Raw genomic sequence first — 16140 nt, 5'->3', positions numbered from 1 at the left:
AGCGACGCAGTGCCAAATTGTAAAAAGTGCTCTGGTCAGGAAGGGGGTAAATCCTTCCGGGGCTAAAGTGGTTAATGTTAAGTTTTTCAAGTCTATTTCTAATTCTATCCTCCGTTAGCCATGAGGGTACTTCCTGAGACATGTCATGAGGATAAACACTGCAGTTTTGGTTACTGAATCTCCCTATTTCCCTCGTGAAGACTGAGGAGAAGAATAAACTCCATCCAACTGCCATCTCTCCATCCTTAGTAACCATATTCCCTTCATCATTCTTATGGGACCAATATGATCCGACCTTCCTTTCTTACTATTTATATACTTAAAGAATTTCTTAGGATTTTTTTTACTCTCCTCCGCTATGTGCCTTTTGTGTTCTTTCTTGGCCGCCCTGATTGCGCCCTTACATTTCTTGTTGCATTCTTTGTAAAGTTGCAATGCTGATGATGATTGCTCAGCCTTGTATTTTTTGAAGGCCTTCTCCTTTGCTTTTATATGCATTTTTACATTGGAGTTAAACCACCCAGGACTTTTATTAGCTCTTTTAAATTTATTTTCCATTGGGATGCACTGGCTAATACCCTTATTTAATATGCTCTTAAAGCATACCCATTTTTCCTCTGTGTTCTTTGTTCCTACGATTTTATCCCATTTAGTATCTTCTAGCAAGGATCGTAGTTTAGGGAAGTTGGCTCTTTTGAAATTCAGTGTCTTTGTATTCCCCTTATGTTTCCAATTTGTGTGATTTATACTGAAACAAAATTGACCTGTGATCGCCATTTCCTAAATTGCCCTGCATTTCCACATCCATGATCAGGTCTGTATTGTTGGTAATCAGTAGGTCTAGTGACGTTTTGTTTCTTGTTGGTGCATTTACCATCTGACCCATGAAATTGTCCGGCAAGACATTTAGGAAATGGTGAGCTTTAGATGAATGCATGGTTCCTTCTGCCCAGTCTATGTCTGGATTAAAATCCCCCATTATAATGACACTTCTCATCCTTGCTGCTAATCCAAATTGTGAAAGGAGGTCCACCTCCCCCTCCCCCTCCTCCCTCTGGTTAGCGGGCCTATAGCATACGCCCAGTATTACTTTCCCCTTAGTTTCCTCCCTTGCTAGCTCTACCCATAAGGGTCCCACCTCCACCCTTGCTCCATTAGTGATGTTGTCTCTCACATTCACTTGTACATCATTTCTGATATACAGGCATACCCCTCCCCCTTTTTTACCCTCTCTATCCCTGCGATATAGGGAATACCCTTGAATAGTTGCCAGCCAATCATGAGAGCTGTTGAACCAAGTCTCAAATTCCTACAAAATCTAAATCCTAGAGCAAATGGCTCTGCACATCACCCCAAAAAACACCATACCAACCGTGAAGTTTGAAGGTGGGAACATCATGGTGTGGGGCTGTTTTTCCAGCATACAATACTGGCAAACTTCATATCATTGAATGGAAAAATGTACCAAGACATTCTTGATAAAAATGATCTTCCATCTACCAGGATGATGAAAATGAAACGAGGGTAGACATTTCAGCAAGACAATGATCCCAAACACAAAGCCAAGGAAACTCTCTATTGGTTTCAAAGAAAGAAAATAAAGCTGCTAGAATGGCCCAGCCAATCACCTGACTTGAATCCAATAGAAGATCTATGGAAAGAACTAAAGATCAGAGTTCATAGAAGAGGCCAATAGAACCTTCAAGATTTGAAGACTGTTTGTGTGGAAGAATGGGCATAAATAACACCTGAGCAATACATGCGACTAGTTTTTTCATACAGGGGGCGTCATGAAGCTGTCATTACCAACAAAGAATTTTGTACGAAGTATTAAATAAATTTCAGTTAGCGTGTTTAATACTTTTTCCCTATGTCATTCCATTTTAGTACATATAACTTAATTTCTGAACGTATTTGTTTTGGTTTCTTTGTATGTAGGGCTGCAACTAACGATTATTTTCATAATCGATTAGTTGGTCGATTATTGTTTCGATTAATCGATTAATCGGTTAATAACCTTAAAAAAAAAGTGTGGTGTATAATTTAGGTAATATGTAAAGTTTAAAAAAAAAAAAAGCAATTTATTCTTAAATATCTCTATGCAGTGGTAAATATAAACAACCAACTATATGGTTAGGGAGCAAAACATTGAATCCACTCTGAGAATAACAGACAGAAGAGATATACTGTATATACTATTAGAGGAGATACACTGTATACACTATTAGAAGAGAAATACAGTTTTTTGGCCAATTTGTTGTTGGGCAGATTAAAAAATACAAATTGCTGTAAAAATGCATTATATGCTTATCTGCAGCTTCTCCATTGAAGTATATTGAACCAAAAAAGCACTGTTTTGCGTTAAAAAAAAAAAAAAGTCCTTGACCCTTTCCAAATACGCAGCGGCTGAAAAAAAAGCATAGATGTGAACGTGTCCCATAGAAAACCATGTTAAATGAATTGTAGTGCGTTTCTGCAAAAAGCACCAAAAAACACAAACATGTGAACCAGGTCTAAGACGTTTAGTAACATAAGGGGGTTAAAAAAAAAAACTAAAATGAGCCCTTTATAGTACAAAAAAAGCAAATAATCGCTACTGTAAGGGGTTCATTTTTTAACTGTAGAACTGTCAAAGTAATATTTACAGTAGTGATTATTTGCTCTTTTTGTACTATAAAGAGCTAATTTTATTATTTTTAATCCCATTATGTTACTGGCCGATTAATCGATTATGAAAATAGTAATCGATTAATTTCATAATCGATTAGTTGTCGATTAATCGATTAGTTGTTTCAGCCCTATTTGTATGTATGGATTGCATGGGTTGTTACCGACATGTGGTGAAAATTTCATGTCAATAGCACCTTTAGGAAATAATTCACCTAGAAAAAGGGTGACGTTTTCAATACTTTTTTTTACCCGCTGTAGCACAACGTGCAGACTCTGACATTTGAGGCACAGCACAGCAGAGGCAGGAGCTACCAACAACCATATAGGTTGCTACTGTATGTGCAGTTGCAAATTCACTCCTAATCAAAATGGTAGTGGACAATATGCATGTGCAGGTAATATTTTTCCATCTATGGCTTTATTCAGACATTTATGTTTAACCACTTCAACACCGGGCACTGTTACACTTTGAATGACAAATGCACGGTCATGCAGCACTGTACTCATTAAATTTTTATAATTTGTTCACACAAATAGAGCTTTCTTCTGGTGGCATTTTTTGCTAAATACAATAAAAAAAAAAAAAATTTGCAAAAAAAAAAAAAAAAAATCATATATACTATATAAACTATATATATTAGAAATTGATCAATCCTGATGTACTTATGACCTATCTCATTTCTTGAGGCCCGAAAACATCAGGACAGTAGAACTGACCCCTTTTTGGAAACTAAACAGTCCGAGGTATTTAGCAAGAGGCATGGTGAGTTTTTTGAAGTTTCAATTTTTTAGAAATTTTTTTATTTAACATAGTGTCACCAGTGCAGTAACACATCATTATAAAACTGGTGGTCAGGGATACTGACTGGTGACAGTATGTTAGAAAAGAAAAAAAAACATTTTTTTAAGGTTTTAATTTTTTTTCTTTTTTTTTATTACATAACATTTCTTTTAGTATGATTTTTTTTAACACACTGTGACCAGAGCAATACAGTGTTACCATAGTAACATTGTACTACTATGGGGAAGTGGTCAGGTTTTTGTTTTTACACATTTTGATTGCTTATACCAGTGAATTTTACTGGTGTAAGCAACCATTTTTACTGAATTAAATTGAGCGGCTATTCACATGGTACAGATGGGCTGTGATTGGCCCTGTCTGTACCATGTGATCAGTGTGACCAATTACAGCTTGCAACACAAATGTACACACACATTAATGGAATGAATCAAAGCCATTCATTGTTTACAATTGTTATGTGATCTGCTGTGATTGGCAGCGGGCCGGTACAGTGATCAGCCATCGGTTGTGCATGGTGGACACAGCCAGTGACAGATCCCACCACAGTGTGACCCCACAGCTGCGCACAAGGCGCGTTCCAGGAGGACATCAAATGAGGTCCACCCACAACAACAAAAGTCCCGCCCAATGGTCATTTGACCATAGGCTGGGCAGAAAGTGGTTAATGTGGTGTTTTGTATGTAAGTTTAGGCTTGTTTTACATGCATTACCATTCATCTTTATGTAATGTGGTTTTGCTTGAAAAAGAACCACAGATGATTCAAGCACCTTAATTTACTACAATACAATCACTAAGCAGGAACATGCATCCCAATCAGCTTATATATCGTACTCATATCTGACATCCACCTCAGTGGATCAACAGGATGTACCCGATGCAGCAAACAGATCTGCACGTCCTGACCACCCACTTTCCTTACTTTCCTGTACCCTCTCCAAACTGTCCTTTGCGATGTGGGGCGATTAAGCTCATGTGGGGGATGCGTTTCGAGTGAGTCATGTCAGTCCAAACAAACTGTAGGGTTCTCTGGCCCACTTTTATTAAACAAACTTAAAGAAGACACTCCCTTAAGTCAATATTTCTCCCATACAGGTGTTTCAGCACCACAAAACATTATCAGCAAACAGTTAATGCTAATCCACCTGGCCCTCTCTTTAGCAGCACCTCTGCTCTTCTTACCAGTTCCACTGACTGTATCACTTGGCTCTCCCAGCTCTCTTGGTTGGCTCAGCCTTGGTTACAACACCTTGATGCACAGGCACACTCCTGGCCTCTAGGTAGGGATTCTCCTGCCACTCCGGGCTCTTTCACGCCTCTGAGACTTAGGTTCCTTCAGTCCCATGGGCTTGCATAGTTGTCCCAGCCAACTCAGTCTACCAGACCGTCTCTCGGTCTCCCAGATTCACATTTTTTTCCCCAGTATTCTCAGTCCCATTGACATAGAACCCCTCCAGCATGGAGTGTAGTCTCTCAGAGAGAGCACATCAGTCTCCAGACAGGATCACACACACTTGTCTTCACACAGAGCCTGTGTCTCAAAATGGGAGCCCTGAGCTATGCTTAACACTAAAATCCCTGCATCTACAGACATCCACGATCTAACACTAAGCTATCTAGCTCTGTAAAGAAGAAATCAATATACATACCTTTTCTGAAGCCGATCCAACCCAATCCCACACTGAGCTGTCAGCTAGGGGAGGGGCCAGGACAGAGCTGAGCTGGGAGAAGCATATACCCCTCAGCACGCCGATCGGCGGTTTTTAAAGAGCTTTTATTGTTTGGTGCACAGTAGCACCAGGAAAATGTGAGTACCCCTTTGTGGGAAGTGGCTTTTTATTAAATAAAAATCGTTTAACAGAATTACGCTATATAGTCTCTCTTTACTTTATGGTATGATGTCTATGGAGCCATATTAACCCAGACTGGAGATCGCATCTAGCTTGCTATACAGAGCCCAGGGGGTGGCTCCACAGCGTGATTTGACACAGCTAATCACTGTGTCACACGCTCTAAGGTGAGCGCAATCACTTTGGGGGGTCACCGAGGCACACCACGGTATGTTTTGTGACACTTGAACTCAGCACGCTGGATGATTTGAACATTTAATATCTTTTTTGGACACGGATATACACAGAAATATTTTTTTTTGGATATTGTGGACACTGTTATAAGAATTTTTTTGGGTGATATTTCACCGAAAGAGATTGCATTAATTGATTTAAGGTTCACTGGGCACTTATATGTAAATCAATTTTAGATTTCAATAGAATATTTGCATGTTGCACTTTATGTGAGTTATTGCACGTTTTTACTAACTTATACATATATTATATGCACAGTAATGTATGATTATGTGTTGGAATAATTATTTATATGCACATTGCACTTAGGAAGAATTGCGTATATATATATATATATATATATATATATATATATATATATATATATATATATATATATATATATATATATATATATATATATATATATATAGATATAGATATAGATATAGTTTATCCTATATTGTGTTGTGCACATTGTACTTAGGAAGAATTGTGTGTAAACACACACACACATATATATATATATATATATTTGTTTTTTATTTTTTATTCTATGTGAATTTTGGGAATATCATTTTGTATGATATACACTTAAGCGCAGCGCAATTTTTTATTTACATTTATCTGCACGGTCATGAATACGTGATCTGCGTTTGCTGCTAGGTATCTATATTTATGTTTGGTTTTCACTGGGCATTGGATTATTGTGGCTCGCAAGACGTTTTGCCTTTGTTTTAGGCTTTCTTTCAAGACCTGGAAACCCTCCCAAAACATTTTAAAACCTTCAAGCTCCAGGCTCCAGTCCGGGAATACAAAACCCAGCGAATACTGAAAAACCATTCTTCTCTGCACAGAAACAATAATCTTGAACTTCATACTATGCCTGCTTAGTGCAAATCCTGTGTTATTCCTATGTTCATTTCCTAAACTCACACTGTGGCAGAGGCTAGCACTGTCACTCCCTGTTTACACAAAATTCAGTTATGTTAGGGGGTGCAGGTGGGTCTCTTACTCTCTTTCTCAGTTTCTTCCATAACCAGTTATGGACTTTAGCATACAATGTACAGCCAAAAAAACAGTACACAGGCGTATGTCACGTCTTGTCTCATTATCCCCCGGCCGTGTTGTAGCTACTAGGTTTTATTCATATGCAGATCAAGACAGATCTGCATATGATGTTGTTTAAACCAACCATACAAATTCATATAATGTTTTATAAATGGAATTTTTATTGAATTTGGTATTAACATGTATATATCATTTTTTGTGCTTTGAATAAATTAGGGAAAGTTTTTAAATCCATTTCAGTTTGTTTCTGTCTGCATCTCCTTGGGGAGATTTATCCTCATTTTTTGTCCTGGAAACACAACAGGAAGTGAAAGAAAGAAGCCCAAAGTAAGCATATCATTTTTCAGGTGTCACCAGAACAGGGTTCCCAATTACAATATTTTCCCCCACCTTCAGTTTTAGTGACAACTGTAAAACTTTGTATTTGACATAATTTTCGGTCTTGCTGACAAGGGTTAGGGTTCATGTACACAGAGCAACCTTTTCTGAACGCTGGTTTAGCAGCAGTTATGAGCGTTTGAGGATAGAAGCGGTTTTTGAAGATAACCTCAGGAGACCCTCAAAAAAATGCCCACAATGCATGAAAAACAAGTAAATTATTAACAATTTCAGCCATTCTGTGAGAGAAGAGAGAAGCAGCAGAGAGAAGGGAGTGCTTGTAGATAGCTGTATTATTTTTTGTGTTTTCACTATGGATCCCATCATGAGCATGTATGAGGAAATGCTCCTAATGTTGCAGAGGCTCCGAAGATGTAGAAAATTGTGTGAGAGGACCAGAGTTCATCACTACTGGACTCATCCATTGATGCAGGCAACAGCATGTGCTGAAATTTGTGTATTTAACCACATGCCGACCGGGTCATAGCCAAAAGGCAGCTGCAGAGCGGTCGGCTTATTCTGGGAGGACGTCCATGGACATCCTCCCAGAATCCTGCTCCCCCGGGAATGGACCTGGCACATCGCGGATCATGGAAAATGGGCGCTGACAGCGGGCGTTTACCACGTGAGCGCTCCGTCAAATGACGGAGCGATCACTTCTAAACAAACCGGCGTCACGTCTGGTTCCTCTCTCCCCTCCCCGTACCAATTGGTACAGTGCAAAGGGAGAGGGGAGAGATCAGTGGCAGTAGCGCTGTGGGCTGGATGTGTAGTGCCCACAGCGCTGCTCTGTGCCCAATCCAGCCATCCATGGTCACAGAAGTACTCATCCATCCCATCCATGCACACAGAAGTAATCATCCATCCATCCCATCCATGCTCACAGAAGTACTCATCCATCCATATCCATGCTCAGAAGTACTCATCCATCCATACTCATCCATGCTCAGAAATACTCATCCATCCATCCCATCCATACTCATCCATGCTCAGAAGTACTCATCCATCCATCCCATCCATAGTCATCCATGCTCAGAAGTACTCATCCATCCATCCCATCCATGCTCAGAAGTACTCATCCATCCATCCCATCCATGCTCAGAAGTACTCATCCATCCATCCCATCCATACTCAGAAATACGCATCCATCCACCCCACCCATGCTCAGCAATACTCATCAATACTCATTCATCCATCCTTAGCAATACTCATCCATCCATACTCGGCAATACTCATCCATCCTCAGCAATATTCATCCATCCATCCATGCTCAGCCACCTATACTCAGCCATACTCAGCAATACTCATTCATCCAGCCATACTCAGCCATACCCACCCAGCCATACTCAGCCATCCACATTCATGGCTCAACCATGCTTAGCCATCCCCATCCACAGCTTATCCATGCCACATCAGTTCACATCCATGCCACTACAGTGCCTCAAAGTGTACTAGGTAGTCAAATTAGCTTTGACATTTATGCCCCTAGAACACTCGATGGTGCTCCCTGCATGTTGGACCTCTCTATGTGGCCAGGCTGTGTAAAAGTCTCCCAAATGTGGTATTGCCGTACTCAGGAGGAGTAGGAGAATCTATTTTGGGGTGTAATTTTTGCCATGTACATGCTATGTGTTAGAAATATTGTATATATGGACTTCTTTCCACATTTTCCAAAAACTTGTAGAAAAAAAATGACATGTTCAAAAGACTTGATATGCCTCATAGATTATACATTGGGTTATTTTCTTTCCAAAATTGGGTCATTTTTGGGGCATTTCCATTGTCCTGGTGCTCCAGGACCTTCAAAAGTGTAAGAGGTAGTCAAGAAATTAGATGTGTAATTTATGCCCCTAGAATGCCTGATGGCGCTCCCTCAATGTTGGGCCTCTGTATGTGGTCTCGCTGTTTAAAAGTCTCACACATGTGGTATCGCCATACTTAGGAGTAGTAGAATGTATTTTGGGGTTGTAACTTGTGGTATGCATATGCTCTGTGTGAGAAATAACCTGATAATTGTGAAAAAAAAAAAATCTTGATTTTGCAAAGAATTGTGGGAAAAAATTACAACTTCAAAAAACTCACCATGCCCCTTTCTAAATACCTTGGAATGTCTACTGTCCAAGAAAGGGGTCATTTGGGGGGTATTTGTACTTTCCTGGCTTGTTAGGGTCTCAAGAAATGAGATAGGCCGTCAGTACTTTAGGTGTGATCAATTTTTAGTGATTGGCACCATAGTTTGTGGACTCTATAACTTTCACAAAGACCAAATAATATACACCGATTTGGATTATTTTTACCAAAGATATGTAGCAGTATAAAATTTGGCCAAAATTTATGAAGAAAAATTCTTAATTTGCAAAATTTTATAACAGAAACAAAGAAAAATGTATTTTTTTTTTTTACAGAATTTTCGGTCTTTTTTCATTTATAGCGCAAAAAATAAAAAACCCAGCGGTGATTAAATACCACCAAAAGAAAGCTCTATTTGTGTGAAAAAAGGACAAACATTTCATATGGGTACAGTGTTGCATGACTGAGTAATTGTCATTCAAAGTGTGAGAGCACCGAAAGCTGAAAATTGGTCTGGTTAGGAAGGGGGTTTAAGTGCCCAGTTGTCAAGTGGTTAAAACCTTTTTAGATGTTCAAAAATTATCAGAATTTTTTTCCCTTGTAATAACGCTTAAAAACGCAAACAGGCATAAATGCAGTTTGCTGCAGTTACAAGCATTTGGCTGATCATTTTAATCACCCCTGCCCAGTGTTAAGTGGTTTGTCTAATCCATGTAAACTTATTCTTCTGGAGAGCTTGAGCTTGTGAAAAACAACAGACCTGATGGCCAGATAACCAAACGAAAATAGAAGAAAGAAAGCTTAAAAAAGAAAAAAAGTAATGCCGCCATCATATCTAAGAATTGGTAAGCTGCAATATAATTTATGTTTGTTTTTGGGTTTAATACTGCTTGAAAGTGGTTGTAAACCCTAACATATATCCAGTAAAGTGACTGGTCTTAGGTGATATACAAAGATGAAACAAATCCTCCTCTTTAAGTTGTACCTGTTAATCTACAGTCTTCTCTACAGCCATTCAAAATGCAGAATTTATAAAGTTTGTATGAGCTGTCAGAAATAAGCGGGCAGAGAGTTGAAGTTACACTCTTCAGAGCTCCGTGAGGAGAGCTCTGAAAGTTGATTGGAGGGAAGAGACACACCCCCCTTCACACAGCACACAGGAACAGAGCTGAGGTTGTCAATCAGGTCCTTCCCCGTCACTATATAGAGAGATATGCTTTGTTCATATTTCATGTCTGAGGTTTACAACCATTTTAAATTACGTTCAGAATCCTTAAATACTGGCATATTCCTCAATCAGATGTTTGCTATTTCCTTTATGTTTTACAGATCTAACTTAAAGAATCTCACTTTCTTCATTCAGTTGCACATATTTCTCCTCGATTTGTGAGGGTTTAAATGTTTTTTTTTTTTCCCGAAATTCTTCAAACAATTCCATCACTTCGGACGGGACATGTCCAGCCTCTTCATTACTTCTGTTTCCCTCCCTTTCTGACTGGGCTACATGTTGTGAAGTAAATTTGCTAGGATGGTTGTGCTTGCACCATTTTTTACTTGGTGCTAAATTTATTATAGTAATTTTCACCAATTTCTTAAATTTGGCACAATCGGTCAAAGGTTCTGTGGTAAATTTACCTGTGCTGTGACATTTCGCCTGCAAAGGAAAACCTGATTTTAGAATCTCAAATTCTCTTCTGGAATTCATTACTGCAGAGGTCAGTGATGGCTTGGTTTGAAGCTTTTTAAAAACATTTAATAACATTAATGTCCACAGTCTGGGCACAGATGAACTTTAAGCTTACAACGCACTATTACTGTAATTGTCAGATGCAGAAATCACAGTGCCCATCAAGTAAGTTGTTGTGTTCTGAGCTGGCAGAAAAAAGGACCATGCAATGCATTTAATGGGCTGAAGCCCTGCAAACTTAGCAGAAACTACAGCAATAAATATTATATACACATGACAAAATACATAGATAAAAGGAAAAAGTATGTGTCTTTCACAAGTGCAAGTATTTAAGTTGTATTCCAAACACACAAAGGCCTTTCACTTTTTTTTTTTTTTTTTTTTGACCTTTGTGGATTTTCCTTCCGGTTATCTGGTAACCTTTCATGTGATGGTGCTGCCTAATCTTAAACTCTGTTTTAAAGAGCCTCTGGTAATAAATCATTAAAATGTAGAATGCTGTTAACTAGATAAAGCTGGGTACACATTGGCCGGAAAATTCCTGCGGAACTGGCTGACTTTCAGTCAGTGTGTACAGCAGTTGTACACGCTGACAGAAGCCAGTCCAAAGCCTGGTACACACAGGCTGAATATTGGCCGGTGTACAGCATCCTGTCTGGGTTCTGTCCAACGGGCATGGTGGAAAAACAGCATCTGATCAGCGCTTGTAGCCAATGGCTGTGAGCGATGACCAGTGTGTTCTAGCCGGGGGGGGGGTTTGTATAATTAGTACAGAGAGCTCCTCAGATTTTTTTTTCATACAGCCTGCTGGGTTGAACGAAAAAAAAAGATAAAAAACAACTTACCATGTGTACCAGGCTTTACGACCGGCTTTTGTCCACGGGACATGCTAGAGAACCAGCATCCAATCAGCACTTGCAGCCAATGGTGGCGAGCGCTGATCAGTGTATTCCGGCAGGGGCAAGGGCGAGTCCTCCCGTCAGAATACAATAGCACAGCGGAGGAATATAGCTGCACCAACGCGATCTGTCAATTGTTTTGTTTTTTTTCGTTTATCCGCTGGGTTGAATAAAAAAAAAAAAAAAAAATAACCTTGCAGTGGGCTTTATGTTTGAATGCACTACTCTTTCCATCAAATTAAGCACCACAAAATAACTTTGTTTGTCTGAATGTACAGAAGTGAGAAAATTGCATATCACAGAATCAATACATTTTATTTAAATAAATGATAGGCTTTAATGTGAAATGTGATCAGATCACATACCTTTCATGGCTGCATGACATGGTGACTGGTGTGGGGATTATGACCTGAGGCTTATGGTCAGCTTTCTCCTGTCCAAGCAGGTAGACAAGATGAAGTTCAGACGAGCCCAAAATCTGTAAATCGTGCCAGTTTCTCACTGAGAAAACAAAATATTCCTTTAACATGGCAACTTAGTCATTTGATACATTGATACACTGATACATTTAGACCCAGCGCTAAAAATAGTGCCTGAAAAGCGACTCTCAAGCCACCCCAGTGTGAAAGCCCGAGTGCTTTCACACTGGAGTGGTGCGATTGCAGGACGGGAAAAAAAGTCCTGCAAGCAGCATCTTTGGGGCGGTGCGAGAGCGATGTATACACCGCTCCCGCCCATTGAAATGAAATTAATAGCCTGCAAAGCATTTCGGCAGCGCCGCAACACGGGCGCTAATAACCCTTTCTTTGGCCGCTAGTGGGGGTTAAAAGCACCCAGCTAGCGGCCTAAAACTAGTGGCGCTTTACCACTAACGCCCGCACCTACATCTGGTAATTGTTTTTTTTTGCCTCTAAATGCTCCTCAATCTTAGCCTGTGTCCATGCACACATAGGCGTTTAGAAGCTTTTAGAGACAGGGGCATTTAGAGAAAAAACCCCTACTGCCAGCGCATCCAGGAGCAGCAGCGTTTTGATAGAAAAAAAGCTTGAGTATAAACACAAATAAACGTGTCTGAACATGCGTTAACGATAGGCACGTCAAGCTCTTGAGCATTCATTAATTTTAATGGCCAGAATAAATGACTATTCTGGCAAATGAAATAATTTAATGCCCAAGCGATTGACGCACCAAAATGCATTCAGACGCATTTATATGCGTCAAGCTTTTTTTCTGCCAAAATGCTACTGCAAAGAGGAAAGGCATTTAGGAGAGTTTGGCAAACACCCTGTGCCTTACTGTCAAGAAAAAGCAGCTTAACACAGAAACAAGCTCTCTTAATCAATATTACCTATTTTCAATGCTTATGCTACTAGCCTTAGTAAATAGACAGGAAGGCATATTATATTTACTGGTTTTGAACTTTTATTTACATTTCTGCAGTTGCTTCCTGGTCTCTGGCCTAGGCCAAAATTATGCTATACATCTCAGGAGTCTTCATGGGCATTTTTTTTCCTTTCATTTGGATGAGGGGAGAAGGGGCTTTCTCAGCTAAGCATGCCCTCCCTGCATTCCTGAGCTAAGGGCTGATGGATTCCATGAATCATCTGCCCTTACTTCAGATGCCCAAGGCTAGAAATGCTAGGAAGTGATTTGTCAACAATTAAAGCATGGAGATATGGATGGATCGGCGAGTCTGCTTTGAATAATAAAAAATAATGAAATAACCTTTTCAGTTTGTGGTGCTTCGACACAATTTATTTCTGCTTTAAATTTCCATGTGTCCTGATACTTTAAATAGATCTTTGGGCCAAGGTGGCCCAAATGAAGTATTTCCAATGCGGCCACTGTGAATGCTGTATCATACTGTACTGCCACAGTATTTGCACACATATTTAAAGGCATTGTACACTTTCAAGTATTAGTGTAGTTATATTCACTTGCCTTACGTTGTATTGATGGGCTCACATGTTGTGACTGCAGTTTGTAGTTACATGGCTGATCAAGTCCTCTATGACCATACAGTAATCCACCTCAGTTGTCTCTATTCTGTAAAGGGACAGGTAACTTTTTGTTCCGGATCACATAGCATCCAGTCCAAACCTTGCCATTTCTTTGTGCTCCATCACAAATACATAGGAGTGCTAATGTGATGAAACACTTATCTTCATTGGTCTGTCGGCTTGTAGCTTTGTCAGAGCTAATTACTGTTAAGCTCTCACCTACAGAACACTTCAATGAAAGACCTAGAGATTGTGAGATATAAAGCTTCTTCACAGAAAGTGTCAGTTCCTAGACTACAGACTGAGGTCATGCATTAAACACCTGTGCAGTGCCATGTAGCATGTCTCATGTTTAACCACTTCCCTACCCGCATATGATGTCCACAGATGGGATCTCCCATCCTGGGTGGACATCATATGACGGCCTCGGGCTCCCGGCCGTCTAGGGGCGCACGCCCGCGCCTGCCGCATTGCTCGGGACCCGATGCATGTGCCCGGCGGCCGCGATGTCCGCCGGGCACCCGCGATTGCCCGTTAACTGGGCCAGACCGTGGATCTGTGTGTGTAAACACACAGATCCACGTCCTGTCAGGTGAGAGGAGAGTGATCTGTGTTCCCAGTACAGCGGAACACTGATCGGTCTCCTCCCCTTGTACGTCCCCGCCCCCTACAGTTAGAAGCATTCCCTAGGAAACACATTTAACCCCTTGTGTCCCCCTAGTGGTTAACCCCTTCACTGCCTGTCACATTTACACAGTAATCAATGCAATTTTATAGCATTGATCGCTGTATAAATGTGAATGGTCCCAAAAATGTGTCAAAAGTGTCCGATGTGTCCGCCATAATGTCGCAGTCACGAAAAAAAATCGCGATCGCCGCTATTACTAGTAAAAAAAATAAATAAATAATTTTTTTTTTTTTTAAATGCCATAAATCTATACTGTATTTTGTAGACGCTATAACTTTTGTGCAAACCAATCAATATACGCTTATTGCAATTTTTTTTACCAAAAATATTTAGAAGAAGAATACGTATCGGCCGAAACTGAGGAAAAAATTTGTTTTTTTTAAAAAAATTGGTATATTTATTATAGCAAAAAGTAAAAAATATTGTGTTTTTTTTCAAAATTGTCGCTCTTCTTTTGTTTATAGCGCAAAAAATAAAAACCGCAGAGGTGATCAAATACCACCAAAAGAAAGCTCTATTTGTGGGGGGAAAAAAGGACGTCAATTTTTTTTGGGTACAATGTCGCACGACCACGCAATTGTCGTTTAAAGTGCGACAGCGCTGAAAACTAAAAATTGGTCTGGGAAGGAAGGGGGTGAAAATGCCCTGTATTGAACCGGTTAAACACAAACAACTGCTCACAAGGGAATGCAAAGATTTACTCAACTATAGCCTGTGTGTACAAGGCAACAAATGACACCATGAAACTACATGATCAATACACATATTTTGCAGGTTAACACCTTTCCGCCCAGCCTATAGCAGAATGACGGCCGGGCAGGGGCTTTACTATCCTATTAGAAAGTGGTTGGGAGTATGTATCCCATGGGACTTTAAATGAAAGCATGACCTGATGTGGTCATGCGTTTCCATCCCTGTACTAGTCTAAGAGAAAAGGGTGGGACTTTAAATGAATAGCGTGAATGCTCAAAAACAAAAATCGATGAACAACTAGGAAAATTTTTATTCAATTCATAACAATATAACATGCATAAATATATATCAATCATAAATGGAAAGAAATATTGGCAATAATAGCAGCAATTATACATGATTGTATGAATACAGAAATTCTCCATGGTACACCAATTAGATATTATTACACAACCATGTATTCAAGAGTATACACCCAAAGCCTCCAAAGGTTCCAAATAAAAATTAGAAATGCATGACGCTGGTAAAAAACGCGACAATGGTAGCTCTACGCGTTTCGTGGCTGTTGTGCCACTCGTCAGGAGCAAGCGCGTATCTTATCTAGGATAAAAAATAAAAAATAGGTCTGGTAAGTATATACATGAAACAAAGGTGGGGTAATGAAAAAGCCCCACACAAAGTACAGGCGATGGCCGGGCTGTATATGGCTTTCTGCCACCACCCTACAAATCAGAATGTGTAAGCATGTACTTTGTGTGGGGCTTTTTCATTACCCCACCTTTGTTTCATGTATATACTTACCAGACCTATTTTTTATTTTTTATCCTAGATAAGATACGCGCTTGCTCCTGACGAGTGGCACAACAGCCACGAAACGCGTAGAGCTACCATTGTCGCGTTTTTTACCAGCGTCATGCATTTCTAATTTTTATTTGGAACCTTTGGAGGCTTTGGGTGTATACTCTTGAATACATGGTTGTGTAATGATATCTAATTGGTGTACCATGGAGAATTTCTGTATTCATACAATCATGTATAATTGCTGCTATTATTGCCAATATTTCTTTCCATTTATGATTGATATATATTTATGCATGTTATATTGTTATGAATTGAATAAA

At 39.7% G+C, this 16140-nt stretch overlaps 1 protein-coding gene across 2 annotated transcripts in view; it reads right to left on the bottom strand.

Annotated features, from left to right (window-relative positions):
• Positions 1–16140, bottom strand: part of TSEN15 (tRNA splicing endonuclease subunit 15) — a 104941-nt gene that overhangs the window by 66562 nt on the left and 22239 nt on the right. For both annotated transcript variants that reach the window (XM_073592873.1, XM_073592874.1), the window contains exon 3: positions 12004–12139. In XM_073592873.1, coding sequence (XP_073448974.1) covers positions 12004–12139 — 136 coding nt within the window. The remainder of the gene's footprint in view (positions 1–12003; positions 12140–16140) is intronic.

Source organism: Aquarana catesbeiana, linkage group LG07 (assembly GCF_042186555.1).
Source record: "Aquarana catesbeiana isolate 2022-GZ linkage group LG07, ASM4218655v1, whole genome shotgun sequence".
In the NCBI taxonomy this organism is placed as follows: domain Eukaryota; kingdom Metazoa; phylum Chordata; class Amphibia; order Anura; family Ranidae; genus Aquarana; species Aquarana catesbeiana.
Note: the sequence above shows the minus strand (reverse complement) of the source record. Positions and strands in the feature narration are given on the sequence as shown.